The sequence below is a fragment of the Phalacrocorax carbo genome, chromosome 4 (genome assembly GCF_963921805.1).
Source record: "Phalacrocorax carbo chromosome 4, bPhaCar2.1, whole genome shotgun sequence".
NCBI lineage: Eukaryota > Metazoa > Chordata > Aves > Suliformes > Phalacrocoracidae > Phalacrocorax > Phalacrocorax carbo.
Window position 1 is genome coordinate 29271946 of NC_087516.1, and position 26470 is coordinate 29298415.

At 38.4% G+C, this 26470-nt stretch overlaps 1 protein-coding gene across 2 annotated transcripts in view; it reads right to left on the reverse strand.

Moving 5' to 3' along the window:
- CORIN (corin, serine peptidase) overlaps positions 1–26470 on the reverse strand; it is a 164348-nt gene that overhangs the window by 56096 nt on the left and 81782 nt on the right. For both annotated transcript variants that reach the window (XM_064449377.1, XM_064449376.1), the window contains exons 6-9: positions 13601–13714; positions 3138–3245; positions 1440–1550; positions 409–525 (exon numbers count right to left, since the gene is read on the reverse strand). In XM_064449377.1, the coding sequence (XP_064305447.1) occupies positions 409–525; positions 1440–1550; positions 3138–3245; positions 13601–13714 (450 nt within the window). The remainder of the gene's footprint in view (positions 1–408; positions 526–1439; positions 1551–3137; positions 3246–13600; positions 13715–26470) is intronic.

The following is a 26470-nucleotide window of genomic DNA, read 5'->3' on the forward strand; positions in this document are numbered from 1 at the left end:
TTAGTTTAGTAATGAAAATATTCTTTCTCTGACTCCCAAGTTCTGATGAAAAGAGGATTTTCATGAGAAAACTCCTTAAATGACACCAATTCCTGTGACAGTAGCTTCTAATTGCTGCAGACAATGTGAATATGTATTAATTTATTTCAGGTAACCACTGATCTTGTCAGATAACCAAATACTATGCTATCACCTCCATTTCTTTAACTTTCTTTTCTTTATATTCTTAAGGAATAATAAACTCTGCTTACAACTTCCTACGTGAAAGCAGACACCAACCAGCCTTAGCAAGTGTTATTTGAAAGGCAAAGAAAGCAAATTTGTCAGAGACCTTTAGCTAAAGGCACTTCAGAACAAAGCAGTCAATGGTAGGTTCAGTAAGAAGAGTAAAATGAGGGATATCCTTACCTTCACTGCAGTTTTCTTCATCGCTTCCATCTTTACAGTCATTATCTCCATCACACTGGAACGCACTAGGAATGCACTGCCCATTTCTGCACTCCACCAGACCCTGACTATGACATGCTAGAGAGAAAAAAGAGACAATATTCTGATCAACTTAGGTTAATGAAAGTCTTAATTATTTTTTAAGATCATCTTGAAGTTATTTTAGGAGGAGCTGATAACACTGCTTAGCACTTAAGGTCACTATGTTTTCAACACCCTGCAGCTGTGCTGATTTTTAGCTACAGGGACTGAAACTATGTATGTCAGATATTAGCAACAGGCTGAGAAGGTTCAGCTCTCCCAAGAAAAAAAAAAACCAACATAATTTTTTCTCATACAAAAATTGTCACATTTTCTTTGCCCACTTACTTACATTCCTTTATTCAGATTAGGTTCCTAGATTTCAGGGAAAATTGTAGGATAGTGGTTGCAAAGTTGAGCACTGAATGGCAGCAAGAATCAAAGCAGCATAAACATATGTCTTATGAGAACCTTAATCACATTCAAACATCTGTTAGTTCCCCAAGACTTGATTTTGAAACCTCAGCAATATTCTAGTATAGTTGTTTTGCAGATATACACCATTATCACTGAAGCAGATGGAAGTCCAAACCCTGACAAGGTGTGATAGGTTGCATACAGACACATCAGAAAGCTGTCACAAACTCAGAACGCCTACAGTTTAAGAGGTTATATACATTCATTCATTACTCTTTAATGGGAACACTACAATTAACAAACAGCTAATTCTGTCATTAACAGGAAGCTGAAACACAAGGCAATGCTGGTACTTCTCAACAATGGCAACAAATGTTTAATTTGCAGCAGCTATCTACCAGAAGGGACATCTGTCAAGTGCAAACTTCTGAAATCAAATAAGCTTATAGTTTTGCCTTATAAATTATAAATAAGTATAAGTATACTACTTATCTTACATTTTGTTTTTTATTTTTAAAGAAAGAAAAACTAATTTAGAGATTAAGAGAACTTACAGCAATTGATTTCATCTGATTTGTCTATACAGTCATGGTCACCATCACATACCCAATCAGCTGTTATACATCTCCCATCCCCACACTGATGATGTGTCACTGGATTACAATCTAAATAAAATGCAAATTTGAGGACAAAAAAAGGAAAAGGACAATAAGTTACCATTTGTATAATTTATATTTTTGATCAATTGTTCTATGCCTATAAGCTAATAATTCTTACTAACGAGCCATTTTGCATTAGTAAAATACAGTAAGAGATTTTCTATACCTGTAGATTTTTCTGCAGATAGGAGTTACATATGTTCTGAATTTTATTGCCTATACAGATAGTGATGCACTCGTTCTTTCTCTCAGGTGCACAGTTGTTTCCATTTGCCAATTAAAATGTTTCTGAGATTTGTTAAACAGATTAAAAGATCTTCTGGCTTCCTATCTCATGGAATGATTTTCAGTTAGCCTACGTTTTCAGTTGCCATCAGAGAAAATCATTCCCTACGTTTATCTTTTTACTAAGAAGTAAAATTAAAAAAAAATTCTCAACTGCCATATTTGGCACTCAATCCAAAACTATGTTTTTTCCATACATTCAGAAGTCTCCATAAGAATTATCTACAGAGGAACTACTCCAATCTTCATCTTACTCTTTTTATCCAAATGTTTCCACAAACAAAGAAGAGCATTCTGTTGAGCAGGCTGACTTTACATCAGAATAAACAGGGAGTGCAGACACAGTCCAGTCTGCCAAATCTGCTATGAAACCCATTTGCAGCCTGTGCAAAAAGTTAGATCTTAAATTTTATGTAGGAAAAAGCCTATCTCAAGATAGGAATGGTAGGAGTCAGATTAAAGTTTAGAAAAGTCCCTAATCAAAGACAGCTTGTGAAAAAAAATACAAAACAACCAAAACTGACAAAAAGTAGTGAAAGATCTTAGAGTATGTTTAATTTGGAGAAGAAACATAAAACAAATCTCACAAAAAATTGTGCCTTGATATTTAGTTTTGAAATTCTCTGTACTTTTCCTTAGAAAAGCAAAAGAAAAAAGTGAGAAATAATATTTTAACTTTTAAAGAATTATTTTAGAGCACTTAATTTTTCTGAGGTGTAGTATCAGTAGCAAAAGTTAAACAAAATAAGGCTTTCCAAGTTTTCCAATATTTACTCGTGCAGATTACTCTCTTTTATGGCAAAGCTTCATTATTTTCCTATGAAAGTCAAGTGTAGGCAGAAAGACAAATAAAAGGACGCAGAACATACAAAGCTGATTGAAAACAGAATTTGAAAGAAACAGAATTTGATCACCAAAACACACAAGTTCACAGTGAAGCTTATGTAAAACAGTTCAGCTATAAAACAGTTGGCATCGCCAATGTGTAGCCTTTTACGGTTTGCTTTAATCTCAGTTAAATTCGGCCAAGTTAGCAAGAAAGCAACCATAACATCTTGAATTAGTTTAAAACAAATTGCAAATCAGAGTATTTCTTCAAAATACCACTACCTTCAAAATTTGGATTAATCCAGAACTCTCCTTTAAACATTTTCAAATTGCATATAGTATCTGTAAGCTGTTTTTACTTTGCCCAAAAAGAGTAACAGCAGGGTATATTACTCTTTTAATAGTTTAGGGAAAAAGATTGCTGGATTAGGCAATACTGTTATCTTAAAGACTTTACAAAAGCATAAAACTTTCATTTACCACAGTTTTCTTCATCACTAAGGTCCCCACAGTCATCATATCCATCACAAACAAAGGTATAATTTAGGCATTTTCCTGTGTTGCAACGAAATACGTCATCACTGCAGTCTACAAAACAAATTTTTGTAAAATGTTAATGTGACATTCATATAAACTCTGAACACTGGAGTGTATTGACTAAAACATGATTCGCTAAAGATAGCCTACAATTTACAGGTCTGCATTAATACTCAATGTGTATCAGTTTATTAGAATCCAATATGGAAGAACAAGAAAAATCAAAAGCCACTTCTCAACATTTTTATTCTGTTCCTACCAATTGCTTTAGTTACACATATGGTCCAAAATATTTAATTAATTTATACAAATAAAGCTCTTGAGAAGGGTCGTGCATTTCATCAGCTAGATTACTGGGACAGTCTTGAGCACCTGATGTGGCTATTAGGCAAAGCTGAAGCTTCTGACAGCAAAATCAAAATCCCCAGACCCTGTTTTTCATCCTGCCTTTGATCTTACAATGGTTCCAGATGAACTTTATGCTTTACGCAGTTTTGAGCTCAGAATTTGGCCTGATGCTGTCTCATCAAGGAATTCTTAGCACTGTCAGACCTAAATGGGTTTAGCCTTTTTTCCCACAGCTGAGGCCTTCAGTAAAGCCCTGATAAATATTCTGAGAATAACCAAAATACTTGAATAATATCAGGTTCAGTAAAAACATGGAATCTACGTTGTAGTTAGGAAAGGAGAGAATAGAGGAAACAGGGTTGCTGTTGTCTGGTCCCATTAGTAATAACTTTCAGTTACAAACACACAGCTGGGAAGTGAGTGACCTAGCTTCAATGCTTCCTCTAGGCTTTTCCTTCAGATCTGTTTTCCAGGGAGAATGCCAGGATATAGAACAGCTGGGGGGATAATTCCTCCTTCCTATTCCAGCTATGCCAATGGAAGCAAGGAAGTTCTTTGTGCCCTTTCTTACTGGGATATGTGGGCATTTTAAATGGGCTGAAAGAGCTCCAAGAGCAGGGACCTGAACACAAGTCTCTCCCCTCAGCTGAGATGCTCAAGCACTAAACAGAATCATGCCACCACTTGCTTCTCTCCTCTTGGCATGTGACTCCCGTGTTCATAACTGCACAGTGGTCCCACTTTGAAAGAAGGGAAGAAGAAGGGTGTCCTCCTAAGTATATTACACACTGAAAGGTGCAGCACTCTCCCAGAAGGTGTGGTGGGGTTTCTATCCCTCCAGATCAATGTCAGTCAAGAGCTCCACTCCCTAGGCGTGTGCTCTAAGTTTCTCAAGTCTTTACCAACCTCAGCTCTATAACTTGAACATGAATCACTTCTTCCTCTTCCCCCCACAGAAGTATTCATGCTTTCTACAAGTTTCACATCATCATAAAAGTCCAAACAGAATTTATAGCACAATGCAAAGGACATAAAGTAAATTAATATCGCTGAGCCATGAGCTTTGTAGTCGTTAATCTAGCTTTGAAAGAACAAAAGGCATGAAACAGTAAATAACAAAAACCCCAAACTAAATGAAAATATTTAAGTTCTAGTTTCATGTAAGCAGAACAATAGCCAGCTGAGAGTAAAATCCCAAACATTACTTGTTTTGAGCATGCAACAGCATGAAGTAGTCTGGCAACCTTTATCCTTATTGATCAGTTTGTAACTCTGACAGTTTCTATGCTTCCATTGCTCCTCATGCAAATGAAACAAAGCTGTCTTTTTCTATGTTGTTTCCTCTGGATCAGTTTACTGTTTAATTTCCATCCATACCCCTATTCCTGTTTACATTCACACCTCTGTAGCCGCAGCAGTGTCCTTTAGGGTATGGCAGGTCTCAGGCCCACAGAGACATGGTAAACAAAAAGAATACAAACTTCCTTGCAAGGAAATAAGATTCACTTGATGAAAATCTAACAGTCTTAAAACGCACTTTCTTCAAGATATTGGCAATAATATATAGTACAGGGTAGCTAGTTACTTCCATCAGAATAAGATGGGCACTTTGCAGCTGCCATCTGTTAAAGGCTGACCTTAAATTTTGTTAATGATGGGACAAACACAGCTTTCATAAAATTAAATACAAATTCCTATTCTATACTCCACTAAACACAAATAAAGCCTGGTCAATCTTTTGCATTCAGCAACCCTTTAATCTGTGTTCATGCATACCCTGTTTCACCACTTCATTATCGCATCATGTACCCTTCTGACCACGAATCACCTCAGCCTAACACTCAGAGGTGATTTAAGGAGCCCTACATTTTAAAGATATATGCTTAAAGATATATGTGCACAGTGTATAAATTCTGCCACTCCTAGGAGTAAAGACGACCTTAATTCAACATGACACTCTATTCTGGAGTGTGGTATGCAGTGGCATGTGTGTGTAAACATTTTCTTTCGTATTTTATTACTAAAATGGTCTTTATCTTGTTTACCCTTTGTGAAAGAGAAGTTTGACTGAGAAAGTCACATGAGGAGGAAGTGGAAGGAAGTGTACATATTAGGGAAGTGTGTGTGTAAGTGCAACCAGAGGGATATAAGAGAGCCTGTTGCATTTGGTACATTACACGTCAAACTTCCTCGTCAGGATCCTTCTGACAGATCCAAATTTTGGCACTGATAATTTATGCATTTGTAGATCAGCATTACAGCTTCTTTCCTGTTCAGATGCCTGTGTGATAGCTGACTGAGCTGAATTCTGATTCCTCAGCTGGTACCTTCCATTGCACAAAGTCACAGAGTAAATGGTATAAGCAACCCGACAAAATCCTAAATACCAGTTTTCAGCTGCAGCTGTGTAAAAAAAGTGACACTGCTAGAGAAAATTAAACTATACTTTCAGAAAGAGGGATGGACTCTGCTAAAGCCTGACTATTTCCTGCATACTTATTATGGCCCATCTAAGGGAAGAAGAGAAAAATGCATGTCAAGAGCCAGGAATAGAAAAGTGATTCCATCATGTGATCAATTTCTTGATCAGCATCCTGAAAGGGATTCTAGGAAGAACTATTAATGTTAAAAATATTAAACCCAGAGACTTCTACACTTCATACTGTATATAATTTTGAACATTAAAACTAAGGAGGCACAGCTGTAACTTTAGACATCTACCTCATTTAGTTTCTAAAGCACATAGCCCATTTAAAATATCTGCTTAAAATCAGACAAATCATGCATCAGAAGTATCTGCTTCTCTCAGTTGATTCTCCATACAGCCAGTTTAGACATTTAGGTCAGGTAAAGCCACCTGCACAGGGACAGACAGCTCCCTCCCTAATATATGTAACTTCATAACTAAAAACCAGAGACATCTCTCCGAACTGGTAGCATCTAAAGCAAATATAAGAAGTCCTGTATTTTGGGATTGCAGATGGGGGAAGCTTCAACAGTAACCTGGACGTTCCAGGAGAATGCCTCTGGATACATTTTTTTAAAATCTGGAATTATGTACCACACCTGATTGAGCAGTACCTTTAATAGTATTAAGGTGGATGGGCTTCATCTCTTGTCACCTCATCCTGCCATCAAAGGAGCTGATCACAGCATTACAAGCACAAATCAACACACCCACCAGGTTACTGGAACTGGCACTGAAGCAGCAGACAAACAAGCCGCCCTGCTGTTACGGCAGCTATCTTTTCTTTAATAAAAATGGGGGATATAAAAGAAATATTATAGAATGAATCAAATATGAAAGGAAATATGTGTGCACATGAAGGCATCAGAAGCAACAGCAGAATAAGATTTAAGGAATGTTGTATGTTAATTCCTGCAGAGCACTGTAAATGTGACTTCATTTAAATTATGAGGGAGCAAGAAGATGAATAACAACCTGACCTAAAGATAAGGAAACAAGAATAGAATCATTAAGGTTAGAAAGGACCTCTAGGATCACCAGGTCCAACTGTCAACCCAACACTACCATGTCTCTTAAACCATGCCCTGAAGTGCCACGTCTACACGTCTTTTAAATACCTCCAGGGATAGTGACTCAACCACTTCTCTGGGCAGCCTGTTCCAATGCCTGACCACTCTTTCAGTAATGAACTTTCTCCTAATATCCAATCTAAACCTCCCCTGATCCAGCTTGAAGCAATTTCCTCTCGTTTTATTGCTAGTGACCTGGGAGAAGAGACCAACACCCACCTCACTGAAACCTCCTTTCAGGTGGTTGTAGAGAGTGATAAGGTCTCCCCTCAGCCTCCTCATAAGACAGGCTCAACAACCCCAGTTCCCTCAACGTCTCCTCCTAAGACTAGTGGTCTAGGCCCTTCTCCAGCTTTGTTGCCCTTCTCTGGACACGTTTCAGCATCCAGTTAATGTCTTTCTTGTAGCGAGGGGCCCAAAACTGAACACAGTATTCAAAGTGTGGCCTCAGCAGTACCAAGTACAGGGGGAACAATCACTTCACTGCTGCTGCTGGCCACACTATTCCTGATACAAGCCAGGATGCTGTTGGCCTTCTTGGCCACCTGGGCACACTGCCGGCTCATGTTCAGCTGGCTGTCAACCAACACCCCCAGGTCCTTTTCTGCCAGGCAGCTTTCTAGCCACTCTTCCCCAGGCCTGACACTTGGCCTTGTTGAACCCCATACAGTTGGACCTCCAGCCCATCAGTCCAGCCTGTCCAGGTCCCTCTGCAGAGCATTCCTACCCTCGAGCAGATCAACACTCCCACCCATCTTGGTATCGCCTGCAAACTGAGGGTGCACTCAATCCTGAAGATCAAGAACAACCCTGGAGACATAAGGAAAGGAAAAAATCATGTCTCAGGAATATTTTCTGAAAAATACTCAATCCCTAAAACTGTAAAATGCTTGTCAGAAGAGTAAATCATCACTGCCAACCAAAATGAAGACAAGACATTATGAGGACACAAAATCCAGTGGTTTTTGCTGTCAAAAACAAAACCCAAGTGATTCAGGCCAGACCACTTGTGTACACACTAGCAGTGAGACAATTAAATCAATGAGATTGAGTTCAAGTGAGTGAAATAAGTTTTGTTTAGGAACCTTTCTTCTCAATGAGGTCACCGTTAAGTTTGGTTGCATTAATTTCCTACAGAAACAAAGACTAATTTGAATGGTTTGATTTTCAAAGCATAAAGTTAAATCATTAATACCAGATTGTGGTATATATTATATTGCAATTTGTAAAGTTCAAAAGCTTACTGGAACTATTTAGCAGCAGTTTCGCCTTCCCCATTCTCATATCAGGAAATGTAATAGTAGCCATGCTTCTGTCACAAATACAAAATGTTGAAAACCAAATCCAAACAAACAAGAATATTTTAATTAAAATTATAAAGCATACTTTAGAAACATTCTTCCAGATATTGTTTTCAAAAATCCTATGTTTTGTTTTAATGCATCCGATTACACTGGCAAGCTTCAGTCTTTTGAGTCTAAATGTCAAATATCCTTACAAAGATACAATTAGTTACACTTTACAGATCCTGTTCTGAAATTCTATAAAGTGCTTTAACTATCTAGATGAAAAAATATGCTGTCTTTTAGCTTTATGAGGCTTTAAGTGCCACTGCCTAGACACACCAAGGACTAATTTCATTCTCAGAATCACAGAATAGTTGAGGTTGGAAGGGAGCTCTGGAGGTCATCTGGTCCAACCCCACCTGCTCAAGCAGGGCCACCTACAGCCAGTTACCCAGGACTGTGTCCAGAAAGCTTTTGAGTATCTGCATGGATAAGTCTCCACAACCTCTCTGGGCAATCTGTGTCTGTGCTTGCTCAACCTCATGTTAAAAAAAAATGTTTTCTGATGTTTGGGAGAAACCTCCAGTGGTTCAGTTTGTGCCCGCTGACTTGTCCTGTCACTGGGCACCAATGAGAAGAGCCTGCCTCCATCTTCTTTACGCCCTCCCCTTCAGGCATTTATATACATTGATAAGACGCCCCCTCAGCCTTCTCTAGGCTAAATAGTCCCAGCTTTCTCAGCCTTTCCTCATAGGATACATGCTCCAGTCCCTTAAACATCTTCATAGCCCCTCACTGGACTCTCCATTATGTCCAGGTCTCTCTGGTACTGAAGAGCCCAGAACTGGTCATACAGCTCCAGGTATGACCTCACCAGTGCTGAGCAGAGGGAAAGGATACTTTTTCTAATGCAGCACAAGATACCACTAGCCTTCTTTACAGCAAGGGTGCATTGCTGGCTCATGTTCAACTTGGTGTCCTCCAGGAACCCCAGTCCCTTTTCTGCCAAGATGCTTTGCAGCTGGGCAGCCCCCACCATATACTGGTGCACGGGGTTGTTCCTCCCCAGGTGCAGGACTTTGCACTTCCCCTGGTTGAAGTTCATGAGGCTCCTGTCAGCCCATTTCTCCAGCCTGTGGAGGTCCTTCTGGATGGCAGCGTGCCCTCTGGTGTATCAGCCAGTCCTCCTGTTTTGGTGTCATCAGGAAACTCGCTGAGGGTACACTCTGCCCCATCATTAAGGTCATTAATGAAGATGTTGAATGCATATGGACCCAGTATTGACCCCGGGGTACAGCGCTAGTTATTGGCCTTCAAACAGACTTCATGCTTCTGATCGTGACCCTCTGGGGCCAACCATTCATGCAGTTTTCATTCCACCTCAATTCCACCTCATTAACATATATCAGAATGAAATTAATTACTGTGACTCCAATACACTGTACAGCTGAGCAAAATCTATTTCTCCCCTCAAAATTAATTATTGGCAGCATTATTGTCATGCCGGAGAAACCTATCTGTTTGCATGTAGTTCTATGTTATGGTCTAGCTTTTACAGAGTAGAGGAGGAAGAGCGAGAATTCAACAAGGAGTGAACCTAAAGCTCATCAGAGACTGAAACAAAGCTGCAAAGGGCAGGAAACAAACACATGGACAGAGCTCCACTGTGATAAAGAAACTTCCCAAGGGCAAAAGAACACAGAACAGAATTTGCTAAGAAAAAGAAAGTTCCTGGGTTGACTGAAACCAAGCCCAAAGACCCAACCTTCAAGGTCACAGTCAGGTGGTTTTGTTTGTAAATTATTTTCATTTCTATCCTGTTATCAAGTTTCTTTTAAAGGGTTAATTTTTTCTTTTACATTCTGACAACTGGACTTGATGATCTTAGAGGTCTTTTCCAACCTTAACCATTCTATGATTCTGTAATAAAGCTTGGCCTTTTGAGTTTAAAAGCCTTTTAAATTCATTTGGGAAGTAACTGTAATGAAAAGACTCTCCTCACAGCTCTGACCAACTCATAGAGATTGCAAAGAGTCTCATGTGGTCTCTTCACAAGACTCCATCAGTAGAAATACTTGCCTTTCTGTGTAATTTTTGCTCCTAAACAATCTACTGCTACATAAGTTTGATTGATAGAACAGAGTCCAAATATTTTTCTCCATCTACATTGCTCACACTCTTTGTTTACTATTCTCATGCAGACAAAACAGCTCTCCAGCAATCAATGGAGCAGAAATTAGACTATGTTTAGCCATATGTTTATACCTAGTTATCCTCTTCAATGCATTAATGCTGTTTACTCTAAGCTAAATCTGCTGCTATTGCTTCATATACTCCATTCCCCTCATCCTCAAGGTTAACAACAAAAATTTGAAAAGAAATTTCATGCTAGATAGAACTTTCCTATGAGCAAATATAGTTTGAACTCAATAAGAAGGGAGCAACTTTTCCAAGTATTGTTCTGGGTCCCATTAAACACTGGAAAGCTATGTGTAAACACTAGCAGTCAGAATTCAGTTTATACAACATAGGTCAAAGCACAAAAAATCATTTTTTAATTTTCTTTCTCAAATATTGCTAAATATTGTCAAGTATTTAATAATTAAATGGTGAATAGCAACTAAATTTTTGGGAGTACTGAATATTTGCATTATTATGGAAGTGTCAGTCACTGTGAAAGCTATTACTGAACTATCTTGAAACTGAACCAAAACACCTTATGAATGAGCCTATGATAAGGCTTAAATTTGATAGCATATACTTTGATCAAAGGAGAAGTGTTTTAAGAATTAAAATATCAATCATTTAATAAATTTAATTATGAATTCATTATAAAATTATAACCTTCAATTTTCTGTAATGATCCCTACAGGAATAAGGCAGAATCTTCAAACTTAAACTTGCATACATTAGTTGGACTTGAAGAAAAAATATTTTTAGGGTACGTAGTTGGTTTTGCCATTTTTCATTAATGGAAGTTTAGTAATTTTGCTTTTTCCTCAATAGATGAAAAACCTCTTCATTCCTATGAGGAATAAGAACAAGGGCAAAAGCAGGGTCCTGCACATGGGTCAGGGCAAACCCCAGTATCAATACATGCTGGGGGAAAAGGGATTGGGAACAGCCCTGCGGAGAAGGACTTGGGGGTACTGGTGGATGAAAAGCTGGACATGAACCAGCAATGTGTGTTTGCAGCCCTGAAAGCCAACCGTATCCTGGGCTGCATCAAAAGAAGCATGGCCAGCAGGTCGAGGGAGGTGATTCTGCCCCTCTACTCTGCTCTAGTCAGACCCCACCTCAAGTACTGTGTCCAGCTCTGGAGCCCTCAGCACAGGAAGGACATGGACCTGCTGGAGTGGGTCCAGAGGAGGGACATATAAATGATCAGAGGGATGGAACACCTCTCCTGTGAAGAAAGGTTGAGAGAGTTGGCGTTGTCCAGCCTGGAGAAGGAGTGACCTTTCAATACTTAAAGGAGGCTTTTAACAAAGACAGGGACAGACTTTTTAGTAGGGCATGTTGTGACAGGGCAAGAGATAATGGCTTTAAACTAAAAGAGGGTAGGTTTAGACTACATACAAGGAAGAAATTTTTTACAATGAGGGTGATGAAACACTGGAACAGGTTACCCAGAAGGGTAGTAGATGCCCTATCCCTGGAAACATTCAAGGCCAGGTTGGACGGGGCTCTGAGCAACCTGATCTAGCTGAAGACGTCCCTGCTCACTGCAGGGGGGTTGGACTAGATGACCTTTAAAGGTCCCTTCCAACCCAAACTATTCTATGATTCTATGAGGTGACTTAAGAATTTGAGAGGGGTAAGGACTGCAGGAAACACAGCATCTTTTATAAGACAAGCTTTCAGGGAAATAAGTCCTCCTTTGGTTTTGCTATTTCTGCTGTGTAGTTCAAGACCTTATTTGACCTTAATCCCCTCTCCCCAATTCTTACCAAGTATCCTAGTAAAAGACATCCTCTGCCTATAAACCCTGTATCATTTAACAGACAGGCTTTCTTTCAAAGGTAATCTTAACTTATAATTTATAATGCTTATTTTTTCAAGATATGTAATATTTTTGTTCTTGTATTACTAATTTCTTCTTTTCCCATTTCTAATGGAACTTGAGAGCCATAGTTTCAGGCATTTTAAAATTTTTTAGCTTACATTAAAAGCTGAAGTTAACACTGACAGGAAAAATTCAAAGATAAAAACATACAATACTTTTTATGTAACAGAAATTATCTCAACCTCCATTAAATAAATTGTAGGGGGAAAAAAAGGAAAAGCAAGCTCTAGCCTCATTCATACGGAGACCAGAAGAAAACTGCAGCCATCATTTATTCCTTGGAGTATCCCAGATAAAATCTATCAGCAACTTCCTTAAAAATAGCTTTTTGAGTCTTGGAATGCTCAAGCTCTTAAATCACTAATAAGAACTAATCTTTTGAGGTGAGTCTAAGCTGCACAGTCTGGAACTCAATCCCAGGTCTGACATTTCCGAAGTCTGAACACACAGCACTATTTTGTGGCATCATGTCCTACTCTAGTCCCTATTTGGTCATTGTTCCACATTTTTCTTTCTTCTTGGTTTTTTTTTTTGTTTGTTTTGTTTTCATTGCTTTCCTACTGTACATTTGCTCAGCTTTTCTAAAGGTGTTGGTAGTCCAAGGATGTTTTTTTCAACACAGAAAAACACATAAGAGCTCAAAAGATACACACTACCACAGAGAACTAAATAAGAAATTAAGACATTAAGCATGTATATTCTTTTTTATTTTCTACTGCACCATATACTGGGATTTATTTAAATAAACCACATCCAGGGATGAGGCCAAGAGAACTTTTTAAACAGATGGGTTTGCATCTGCTGTAAAATAAATGCCAAGGACTAGGAAAAAGATACAACTAAGAGTCTTCAGAAGTGCTCTTCTGATGCATGTTGTTGATCCATTTAAAAAACCAAACCACCCCAAGATACTTCTATTTTCCACACAGGCCCTTGCATAAATCTTAGAATCTGCTTCCAGGCATAAAATTTGATAGATCAAAAACACATGCTGTGGCCAGAGTGAGCAAAGGCAAACACAATCAATGGCAACTGAGAGAGTCCAAATGTCAATATACACAAACACTATGCAAAGCTCCTATTCTGTACCAATAGCCTTCTTCAGCATTTAGGCCTCCCTGAATAGATTCAGCGCTTCAACGGAACATTGCAATGTTTAAGAAACTTACTGCAATGGACCTCGTCGCTCCAGTCGTCACAGTCATTGTAGCCATTACACTGCAGTTTCCCTGGGATACAGATACCGCTGGCACACAAGAAACTCTCCTCTCCCCCGCACAGTGCTGGAAAAGAGAAGAAAAGAAAGAATGCATGTTAAACTTTTCAGGGTAAGAAGAGATAAGCAGAAATAAAAGATAGTTAGAAAATTAGTCTTAATTGATGCACTTAAGCAACAAACCCCAAATTAATCAAATTCAAAGAAGTGTAAACTGGCATTTTCATCTAACTTTTGTTATTTCAAAAACAGGTATCTAGGCTGAGTTAATCAGTGAGGTTCAATCTACCATTACTTCTAAAAAGCTGCTGTACAGAGTAACTTAAAAACTGACCTCGGGGTGAGATTAAACAAGCTCTTTTTTTCCCCCATTAAATGGATACATTAGATTAAAAATCCAACTAAAGTCACAATAGATGGATCTTCCCAGCCTAGGTCTTCAGACAAAAGATTACCAGGTTGAGACTTAACAGTGTCATAGCACAGACACGTTTCTTGAGCAGAAGGATACCTCATTCTTACAACTCCCTGAACACAAGAAGACAGTCATCATTGCTTTTCAATACATGGGGAACTGAGATACAAATTGAGAGACAAAAAAAGCCCTCAAGCTTTAGGTATCTCACTGGAGATACCTTGCAGGGCCAGTATGTTCAGAGAAAGGAAACTCATAACACCTTCCATTTAAGTCCTTCAAGGCACTTAAAATACAGAGATGCAGATCATCATTAATTTGTTTACAGCTTAGCCCACACAACTGAGACCAAACTTCCAAGCTTTTGCTTTAAAAAACTCCGGCTGAGAAGAATCCCTGTAAAGCATAAAGATGGGGGAAGATATCAAGTGTAAGTTACATGGGGATGCAAAGTAAAGATGTCAAGTAGAAAAGCAAATATTCAGTACATAACCTGGTTGTTGGGGCTGGTTGGTTGTTTTCCAAAAGCCACAGTTAACAGCCAGGCTACTCAAAAAAGATAAACAAAACAGAAAGTTTCACCTCCAGTAAAAGATCAACAAAAAAACCCCAAAAACTTAACTTTAAGCATAAATATCTGAAATGAGAATTAGCTTTCAGAGATGGAAGAAAAATAATCTTGTCACTTTGCTAGTGTAAAGCTATTAAAAGCATCCACATGTGAGAACAGCAAGTTCAAAAAATAAAATCTCATGAAAGTTCAAAATGCTACTCAGAGAAATTCCATTGTAATTCAAACTTTGCATCCAAGTTTGCTAAGAACAAGAAAGATCTCTAATTGTAGCTTTCAAGCTTTACCACAATGCAATCACAGGTATGAAAAACCATTAGTTTCAGCAGCAGCAGCTATAGAATCTCTTCCTCCCTTAAAGTAATTTTTGACCTGATCACAACATAGCTCCGTATTTCTCATTTTAAAATGCCTCAACTTGCATTTTTTCCTATTCCTACATGAGAATTCAGTTCCTATTTGTTCTCCCTTTATTCTCTGAACCCAATGCTTAATGAAGTCTGGAAAGTAAATTTATATTCTACATCTCAAAAGCAAAAAAAAATGCATATTGACTATTGTCATAATAATTTTGTATTCCTCATAACATGTCTACCAACAAGTATATTAATGCAGAATACAGTTTAAAATTAAATTAAGCAAAAAACCCAAATATCTAATGATATAATTTTTAGTAGTATGAGGTTGTATGACATCAGTTTGGTACTGCAGTGAATGACAGCTCACAGGTAACACACTACATAAATTTCAGACGAAGCCCTTAATAAATCAATTACTATGATGATGTTTGTGTCAACACTTTATTCGGTGCTGCGCTCAGTAGAATTCCTAGTGTAAGGAATTATCCTTAACAGTGAAGTATTAACCACAATGTGTTGATTAAGCACATTCTTGGGTAAACAAAAACTGAACTTAAGTGAAAGATCAGTCCTAAACTCACACACTGCTGATGTCCCATTTAAACTCCTCTTTCTGGAGCCAGTGTTTCAGGTACCAAAAGGAGGGAGAATTCTTTTTAACCTTTTCCAGAAAACCAGTCAGTCATGAAGTAACTCAGAGCATACAAGTAATCTCATTTTATATGTCTTCAGAAAAATAGAAATATAAAAAATGAAATAAAATGGAAAGCAAAGTGATGCTGATGAAATCTGGCAATGTTTCACAAAGCATGCAGATGCAATTTAAGTATATAAAAGATGAAAGGTAGAAAGAGATGAGAAACATGAACTAATAAATATTGACTCTCCATGCTGCTACATCAATTTTTGTTTGCTTTATTTGGTTGTTAAGCCATACTGTTTCACAGAATTTCAGGAATTCATTATTTAGTGATGTATCTTTTGATTTTAGTAAGTGTATCATGAAAGAAAAAATGATGGAAACTATTTTCTTAAAATCTCAAACACATGGCTTTTATCTTACAGTGCTTTAGACTGCAGAGTAGCAAGTGTTATGACTTTTTTTTCCATATGTGAAAAGCTGAAGGACAGGAAGCCCAAGTGATTTGTCCAATAACAAACAAGGAATCAGGTGAACACTTCGAAGTGGTTTATAGAGGTGTATCCCTAAAAATCTAAACGTAAATCAGGAAAAAAAAAAAAAAAAAAGAACAGGTTATCTCTCTCTTCTGACAAAGTAAGCTTCTTACTACTGTGAGGGTGCCAGAGCAGTGGCGCAGGCTGCCCAGGGAGGGTGTGGAGTCTCCTTCCCTGGAGACATTAAAAACCCACCTGGACGCATTCCTGTGCCCCCTGCTCTGGGTGTGCCTGCTCAAGCAGGGGGGTTGGACAAGATGATCTCCAGAGGTCCCTTCCAACCCCTACCATTCTGTGATTCTGTGTGAATCATGCTGGTCTTCACAACAGTCTCTTATGGGAAATTTTGGCTCTTGGTGGGAGACCAGTATCCTCCAGCTCTGCTCTTGCCTTCACTTTGGCAAGGGACGGTTTGTCAGTCCTTGTGCTACTCTAATACGTTTCTTCTTGCTCTCTCAAAGTATTTCCAGTGATGACCAGGACCCTTTCTAGACCTAGGCCTGAGAACCCCATGGTTTTGTACTATTCCTTAGTTGTGTTGGTTTCTTTTCACTGCCATCCTTAATTTGCAGCTACTAGGTACAACCTACAGTCTAGAATACACTTTTTGCCATTCTTTTGCAACTTGAATCCACAAGGACAAGATGCCCATAGTGACTGTTGGACCTATGAGTGCACCAATAGGCCTTGAATGACCCTGACCAGCCCCACCTGGGGCCCCCACCCACACCCTGCCCATGGGCTCAAGCTGTGCTCAGGGCTGGGACTTGTGTCTTACATCCAGCTCCATCTCCTGGATGGATCCCTCATATATACACCATAGCTGGTCTACAGCCCTAACTTTGAGCCTGGCTCCTAGATGGGCTTGGAGCTACATTAGAGCCTTATCACCAGTCCTGTCTCTGGTCCTGCCTCCTGGCTGGGCTCTCTGACTGGACCCTGGACCTGCTTCATTTGTTGGCCATGTCTGGGGCCAGCTATGCCTGCTGCATTTAGGCAGAGCCTGACCTCAGCTCCCAGCTTGCCTGCCTGGAGGGAGCAGCCTCGCTCCTGCTGCTCCCAGATGGTGACCCTCAGGTCCTTGGCTGTTGGGTTACAGCAGGCTGATTGCTCAGCCTGGCTCCTCATGGTGCCTTATTTCGGTTAGCCTGACGCTACCGGCAAAGACATAACTCAAGTTCCAACAGCTATTTGATGACTTTGGCCAGCTATATTAGAAAAACAATAGGATATCAACAGGCACATATTCCTTGTCCTCTTCTCCATTTGTAGCGAGGTCAGGGTCAGACTCCCTAGTAACAAGCGATAGGACGAGAGGAAATGGCCTCAAGCTGCGCCAGGGGAAGTTCAGGCTGGACATTAGAAAAAAATTCTTCACCGAAAGGGTTGTCAAACATTGGAACAGGCTGCCCAGGGAAGTGGTTGAGTCTCCATCCCTGGAGGTATTTAAAAGGAGGGTAGACGTGGTGCTTGAGAATATGGTTTAGTGGTGGACTGGACAGTGATAGGTTAGCGGTTGGACTTGATGATCTTAAGGGTCTTTTCCAGCCTTAACGATTCTATGATTCCATTATTCTTCCAGTTATCCCAGATGCCACCTCTGCTTTTCCATGACTTCATAGTACAAATGGAAGACATCTTCCACAGTGAAAGTAGTGTGCTCATTGTCCCTGCGCAGTGTATTAGGTATGCCACCATTTGCAAAGAGAGCATTCACTTTCTTTAAACTACTCTTTCCTGACCACCCTCCAAATAACCCAACTCCTAGGCATTAGAATATTAGTAACTGGTTTGTTCCCTTCATTAAAAGTGAGCAGTCACATTTTGACATCTAGAAGTGCTGATTTAGATTTTCAGTAGGGTGCAAAAATCACTTTCTGTTGTCAGTATACTATGATTTTCACAGTTACAAAGTATTATCTATCTCATGATAACTGCTCTTAAATCTGACGGAAATACCACTGCCTCATTTTAAGGAAAATCCCACCTGCAAATAGCACTAATATTCCCATACAAGTACAAGTCTCTATCACCCTTTTCCCCAAAACTATTTCTTTTCTATTTTCTGATTTATAAAACATCCCCCAGTATTTTGCGGTTGAGGAACAGACAGAAAATTTCTTCAAAAGGCTCATTTCTTTCTCTAGTAAAATTGAATTTCATGCCTTGTCTTATTAAATACCATGAGCTTGACTTGATTTTTAATAGTAAAAAAATAGCTACTTGCAAAAAAACCATACATGATCTTATTTGTGAAAGATGAGCTGATTTATAAAAGCATTACAAAGCAATACTGTAAAAAAAAAAAGATTATGCAAGGCAAGATGTTCTTACGGAATTAGGAATCTTTTATGTGTTCCAGAGATAAAGGTTCTCTTCCCAGCTCTGCTGCAAACCTTTTGCATCACCTTGGACAAATTCTGACAATCTGTGCCTTAGCTCTATACCTATGAAAAGATGAAAAAACTTCTCTGTTTTCTTGGGCTCTTTGAGGAGAAAACTCATTAGCCTCAGTACTACAAAATTAATGCTGCAGGTGTCTTATGAACTTATTTTCACACTGATGAATTGATATTCAATATTTCCCACAGTGACTGAAACATATTTCCATTTTAGGAAACATCAGGATAGCTCTCAGAGGAACATCACTGAATGCAAGAAGGTCAAGAGGAAAACCTGAAATCTCAATGGAAACAATACCGTTTCTGAGATAGAACAAAGCCATTTAAAACTGCCATCAGTGAATGACCCATTTTAAAAGACCTCAACAGGCAGTCATGAGAAGACCATTACACCTGTTAACTCTGCCCTTGGGACTAAAGAAGAAGCCTTTAATGTGCCTACAAAAAATATAATAATTTCTGGTCAGGATCAGCCTTTCTGTGTATCATCGTGATATTCTTCACAATTTGCCAAACCACTAGGTGCACAGTGGATGCTGTGATGTACCACTGAGCACTGGACATGCCTAAACATGCAGAGTGTGCTTTTCAAAAATGACAGATAGCTCCAGCTTTCACTGACTGCAAGTGCTATTAATTATCCAGAATTCCAATTTTATTTGTGCTCCTAGCATAGCAGTCCTTTCTATTGCACTATGGCAATGGATACACACACTCTCAGCACCTTCATTTTTACTCTTAACTTTTGGCAGCAGGGGATTATTTTTTTCAACATATTTGCATGCTTTTCTAAGCCTGAAATATTATTTTATCATCCCCAAGAAACACGGCAATCTTAGACTTAGTGAACTGACACACACACCCTTGTATGAAAAATGTGTTTGTAATAAAAACTTATGTGAATAATCTCAAAATCTTTTCTATTACATCCCCAGGTGCACTCTCCATTTGGGCAGCACATGATCTTGATTTTGCAATAAAAACATTATTTTCCAGTTGTGTAATGGGGCCATGGTTATTGCAGTGAAAGCTACTTATGCAATATATTTTAAAGAAGGTTTCTAACTTTACAGAAAGGTGCCCAAAATACATGAGAGACTTTAAAACAAAATTTTTCAACTAGTTTGTTTCATTTAATGTTTGTGCCTCTTAATCAGAGGCAAGGTACAGCAAAAGCACTAGGACCATCCTTTTGCACACCCTTATAATGTGCTCCTCAGTAGGTTCCCTCACCACCTGCTGTGTGGTTGGACATGTTTCCTAACTTCTAACTGAAGAGTTACAGCCTCACCTCTATTCTACCATTTCTGGAAGGGTATTACAAACTGCAAAATATGATAGCCTTAACAGCAACATAAGATTAGACAGCATTCACATTCTTATTTTACAGGGAGAAAAAATGAGGCACTGAGATATTAAGTTACAAGAAAGCTATAAGAAATAACTTCAGTTGTCCAATCCAAGACACATCAGTCTGTGATTTTTTTTTTCTGAAGGGTAAAGACTCTGATGTTATTTTACACGTTCAAAGCATAGCTCCTGTTATCTTTACTTGTAGCTGCAAGAGCATGTTCCAGTTGCAAATAAGCCCCAGCTATACAAATGAAGAGTCCAGTTAAGTGGAAGTGTGCAAAGAACAGTTGAGAAAATTTTTATTCCAGTGCCTTGCTCAACATTACACATGGTCTCTGCAACAGTGACAGGGAGAGAATCTCATTCTACATTATAACACTGCATTTTCTTTATTATGAGTCGACCTTTTTGTTCCTCCAGTTCCCTGCCTTATGCATTGCACTTTCCAATTGCTACAATCAGTAAGCCCTACTGGGGGCCCTAGAAACAATAGCCTTCTCAGTACGGGCTCTAGCTCCCTGTAGACCAGTGTTATCCCACAGATGATGATGTCAGGTAAGAATAGACTATGATAACATAATCAAAAGATTGTAATTCATCGTACAAGAATGGCTGTCTGAGGTTGGAAAGGCAACTTTGGCTTGGAAATCTTACATTCTTCTAACTTGGACTTTTATGCAATTTCCTGCATGTTCAAAAAAGAAAACAGCATAAATAGATCAAAGGGAACCATTAAAGGAACCATCTTGATTTGCTTACAGTTATCCATCAATACAGATCTTCACTTGCACTAAGAGAGCAACAATAACATACTTCTACCTTTTGCGTGAATATGCCAATTTGGCCTGGGAGAACATAGGTAAAAACCAGGAAGGGTATTTATCTGACCATTCCTCCTACAGATCAGAAGAGCAAAGATTCTGGAGTCCCATATCTATTTCTGGGCTGTCAACAAAAGTGTATGCAAGAATTTATAAAACACTGAATCTCCCTTCCTAATACATCTCTATCTTATTCTGCTCCTATCCATTGTGATTTCCATCCCAATCCACTCCTTCATTTCTTCTTACTTAAAGTGAGCATCTTCCTATTTGTCTTGGATGTTACATGCAAACAAGAGGAAGAATGAAACCAATTTTCCTTCTCTCAGTTTTAGCACCCAGCAGCAATCAGAGCAATTTTCAGAAAAATTAATCTCATCTCTTGCAGTCTTCTAATAGGTGATGACTGGATCTGTTTGGTCCAATCAGTGCAGTGTTCAGGCCAAGGAGATCACACACACTGTGAACCATACCTCCAATTAATGTACTTTCTGCTTCTTACCAAGCTTGTGCAAGGAGACGTTTTCAGAAGGTTGACAATTCAATCATACCTCCAAAGATTATATTTTAATGGAAATTTTAAGAGCCTTGTCTTACGGCATAAAACAAATGCTCTTGTTGAATTTTGATATTTGATCTGAAACCTAGAGGACTTAGATATGCAAGCATTTATAAGACTTCTTTGATCACAGGCAAACAGCTGCATACTCAGAAACGTTGGGACCGTTTGAAACATAGCAGCAGCATAAGAAATAAAGCCTGAAATAGATGCCTGAAGTAAAAAAATGGTGGACCATTCCACTCAAATTTGCCAAAATTATTAAAAATTGTAAAGGTATTATTACAAAGGAATGTGCTGGCAAATGTTAAATAATACCTCCATCAATAATTCACACATTTATTAATATAATCATGCAGATATTCACACACCCAAACTCCTAAAGAAGAAACAATGTTAGGTAGAAGGAACACAAAGAAAATGGAAGCAATCCTTCCCGACAGAGAAACTTGCTTGATTTAGACTTCCCCAGAAAGGTTTACAATCTGGAAAAGCTTCCAAAATCCCTGACTAAACATCACTGGTGGCAAAAAGTGCTTTATTTTACCTGCATCTGGTGCACTATCAAAACTGTCTCTGAGGAGCCAAGGCCATTTATGTGCTGTACTTCCCAGCTAGATTACTGGAATGCCATCTATAGAAGATTATGTGGACAGGTCCCTGGAAAGCTGCAGACAGCACAGACTGAAATAAACATATTATTCTACCATCCACCAGATTGACTTCTGGTTGCATTTCAAGGTATAGCAACAGATAAAGCACAGTATATCTGTGAAAATGACCATGAAAAGTGCTGCTGATTGTTTTTAAGTGAAGAGGAGACAACATTCCCCGTCTAATGCTATGAGAGAACTAGGAAGTATCAAATAAAATTGTCTTTAAAACAAGAAGAAGGTGGTACTCTTCATACAATGCATAGATCAGCTGTAACACTTTGCAGCAGGATGCTAAAATGTACATAGATTCATGAAACAAAGGGACAAATTAATAGAAGAAAAATCTATGACGGGTCACAAATTACAGAAAAGTCCTCGAATCTCAAACAGATGGAAAATGCAGGAGTATTTTGGAAAAGTATTGCCGCATAGTCTTGCCTGACTCTCCTATTCTTCTCTGGGTATCTGATTTTGGCAGCTTTCGGAGTCAGCATTAAAAGAGGGATGGACTTTTTGTCTGACTAATACAGTCACAATAGCACAGTGGCACACAGAGGAATCCCTGTATTCTCTTGCCTGCAAATTTTCATCACCTGCTCCCTACACCCTATGTACCCTAAGGTACAGCATACGCATCTTCTAGCTGTCAATTCTAGAAAGTTTTGATACGAGGATCACAATCACAGAATTAGTAAACTCGGGAACTCCTTCCCCCCAAGAAACTGTCCATTTCTCTATTTCCTTATGATGCAAAACACTGTAGGAGAAAGAACACAAAAGACCATTCTCTTCCACTCAAGTGAAGTTTCCACATAGGAAAACCCAAGCTGGAAAAGAAACAGGCAATGAACAGGAAGGCAGGCAGAGATAAACAGTGGGGGAGGAAGAATGGGAGAAAAAACAAAATCAAAGGACTTAATAAAATACAATGCAGAGTCAACACAAGTAAAGAATGAGTGCTTGGGAAAATAGATTTTTCAGCTGTGACTGTCTCCTCACACAAAACACTACCACAATGCTGAAAAATATTTTGTCTCCCTCAAAAAATTATTCCACTATTGCTGGTTTTGCTGCTGGCCAGTATCAACGTTACATGTACACAGATCATCTCTCCTTTTCAGGGCATTAAGTGAATGCAAGGGCACAAAACAAAGATAATGTCTTCCTGTTTTTAAAAGCTTTTTCTCAAATAAATTCTGTATTGGATGTGTATAATTAGCTTCACATTGCCAACAGAAAAAGAAATACCTGTTTGTAAACTGATACTGCCTTTGAATCTCTGCTGAAAGGTATTCCTCAAACACAATTCTCTAAATTAATACCAGTGTGAAAAATCCAGGAAGATAAACTAGGCACCATGGAAAAAAAGAGTAACATAACAATTTTTATTGGTGTTTGATTCTTGGAACAGAACAAAACAAGATCTGCACAAGTTAAGCATATTTGGTTAAGAAAATTGGTAGCTTCCTTGTATATATTATAGTAATTCTCTTGAGTATTTTCAGTATTGTTTGTACTATTGCAGCTTGTGCATGACAAGATAACATATGATGACAGCCACTGGAAGAAAGTTTGAACTGTTCAGCTGAGTCACTGCAAAACTCAAAGCTAAACTTGGGTAAAAGCAATGCTATTACCATAAGGGATACCATAAGTACTGCTGAAATCTATAGTTGTGGCATTAATACATCTATGAACTCTTTGTTTTTACAGTATCTTAAAATGTATACATTACCATTAATGACTATTGCTCATATTCTTAATGTGGTGCTCCAATTAAATACTTCTTATCCAGCTTAAAACAGGCATCTCCAAACAGCTGAAAGAGCCCTCTCCAATTATGCATGCATTTAGCCCTTTCATGCCCTTGAACACTGCAGGGCGTTTATCAACATGTACAATAAGGAATTTCTATGTTTTTGCCAGGAAGGGAGATTATCCAGGTTACGATTTTCCTCCTCACCAACTACTATAACTTCTCTAACCAGAAAAAATTGAAGAGTCTATCCAAACTGAAAAACTGCTGCAATAACCAGTGAGTAAAAAGGTCATAAAGATTTATTTGTCTTACAGAACATAAAAGTTCTGTTACCTATAATTTAATGCTACTTATAATGTCATGTATTACCTATACACATACTTACTTACTTTCATTCCTTTTCATTATTCCTTTTATTAATTAATTTTTACAGATTTAAAGTTTTACTACTAATAGGAAGGCATAAGCATTCATAGCATGTAGGAATTATTAGAATACCCAGAAACCATTACAGCATGTAAAGTCCCTTACTTAAATTGTTCAGAAAAAAAAATAATTAAAAGAGCAATATTTTTAAAGAAACTAACATAAAGAAAAAAGAAGTAAGGTAAGTTAATGTCTCCATTAAATCTGAGTCAGGACTAAAACCTGTAATATTCACTCCAATAGGAATGAAACTGTCATCACAGGAGGGTTTCCAAGAAAAGGTACCTGAAAGAAATGTACTTTCATGTATTTAACTTTCACTACTTGAAACAGTGCCAAAAAAAATCTGTGGAGAGATAAAATCTCCTAAGACAAAACTGTAAATCTGTGCTTGGAAAAAATGCTACGAAAAACATTTTCATAATTTGGCACAAGTAATAGCTATTTAGAAATAGTTTCTCACTGGAAAAGAGATCTCTTTGGGTTTTGTCAATTTTTTTGCGCCTTTAAGAAGTAACAGTATAAATAATATGCAACATAATATTTCAATTTCAATGCACTAAGTCTTTTTTATAACTCAAGTAGTATTATTTATTACAAATTTCATGGCTATGAAGTACAGTTCAGGCCTTGTGCATAATTTTTTAAAAGAAACAGACATTCATAATGCCTCTTTACTAATAATACAAAAGTGAACATTGTCTGACAGTTCCATGCTGTTGCTTACACAGTTTCACTGTATAAAGAGCCGAAGCATCATATTCACTGCTGCTTTTGAAAGCATTTTACCATTCAAACTAGCTGAAAAATAATTTTGGGGCTCTTATGAGAGCTCCACATTAATCTAAGTGAGCTCACTGTGTTGCTTTACTTCTCATGCAAGTTTTTTTTCCACAGTTTTAACAGCATCAGCTATGTTGGCTGGTCAAAGCAAATAAAATAACAGAGAAACACAGTGACAGTTGAAAGAAAGAAAAACAGAGCTGGAATATTTCTGTGAGTGGGGATGCATATAGCAGCCCTGTCCCAGGGCTCTCTCCCAGCCAAAGCCAGCACAAGCCCCCAGGAATGTTTCTAAGATTATTTCTCCCCCAGAATGCATTATTGGATTCATGCAGAATGAATGATTGATAATGCTTCCCCCTCACTCCCCTACACGCTCACAACTCCTTAGAACTGTGAAACCAGTTCAACCATCTATCTTAAATCTCAACAGTTGGATTCCTAAAACTATTTTCAGAGTAGCCAGTTTTGTTACCTACTGGGTATTCACTTGCCACTTGAGTGAAAGGATATCAACCTGACCGATGCAGCCCTGTCTACAGAACTGCACCTTTTTCTCTGTGACTTATTTTGTACACTCAGATGGTTTTACTATAATGGCACATGGCTCAGATTTTCCAGTACATTCAGTACATCTGCGGTCACATCAGGAATGCATGTCATAATAGTTTCTCCACAGCGGTAACCTACAACTTGCAATGCCTGTGGAGGAAAAACCTAAACAAGAAGTATCAACACTGACACATGAACAAGTATATATCCACTAGATAATCCCAATTCTAACTAATAAACATTTTTTCAGGAAAGCTGGTAATTGTCCCCAGGATGAATGCTCTGGATTCTAACTAGAAGATCAGTCAAGCATACATTCTCCAACAGAGCCTGGAAAGGCATGTGAGGTGCAAGGATTTTTCTTGGAGGAGTGATAATTTTCAATTCAGAAAATGTGGAGGATATAGAGTATTTAATCATAATCAGACAAAAATAAAGAGAAAATTTTGTTTTGGAGTGGGTGATACTGTGCTAAAACAAGCAGGTATAGCAGCCAGACTTTATTATTGAAAAATACAAGAAATAACCAAAGGCCCAAAAGAGAATTACATCATCACACAAAACAAATTATATGCAAGTCATATGCGGGCAGGGAGGGTTTTACTGCACATAATCTGGAGGCATTAGTCCCCAGAAGAAACCACAAAGTTGAGACATAAGCAGCCATATGCCAAGGACACGCTCTTGGAATTTCTAGGAACTGAGCCCTGAGAAGACCATGAAGAGCGCTTTGAGCTGAGCACTAGGTAAAAAGGGATTGGAACAGTGAACTGACCCCTGCTGTTTGGTTCTACTGTGTTCAGAAAAGTAAGTTTTTTCATACTGCAGAAAGAAATATTCAACTACAGCATGATTTAATTCTGTAGGAGACACTGCTTAGTGAACTTGGACTCTCACCTTTTTCCGTAATAGAAGGATCACATTAAAAACATTTTTTTAAATAAAAGTCAAAATATTCTCTATAGTCTATCATTCTACATGAAAACTATTC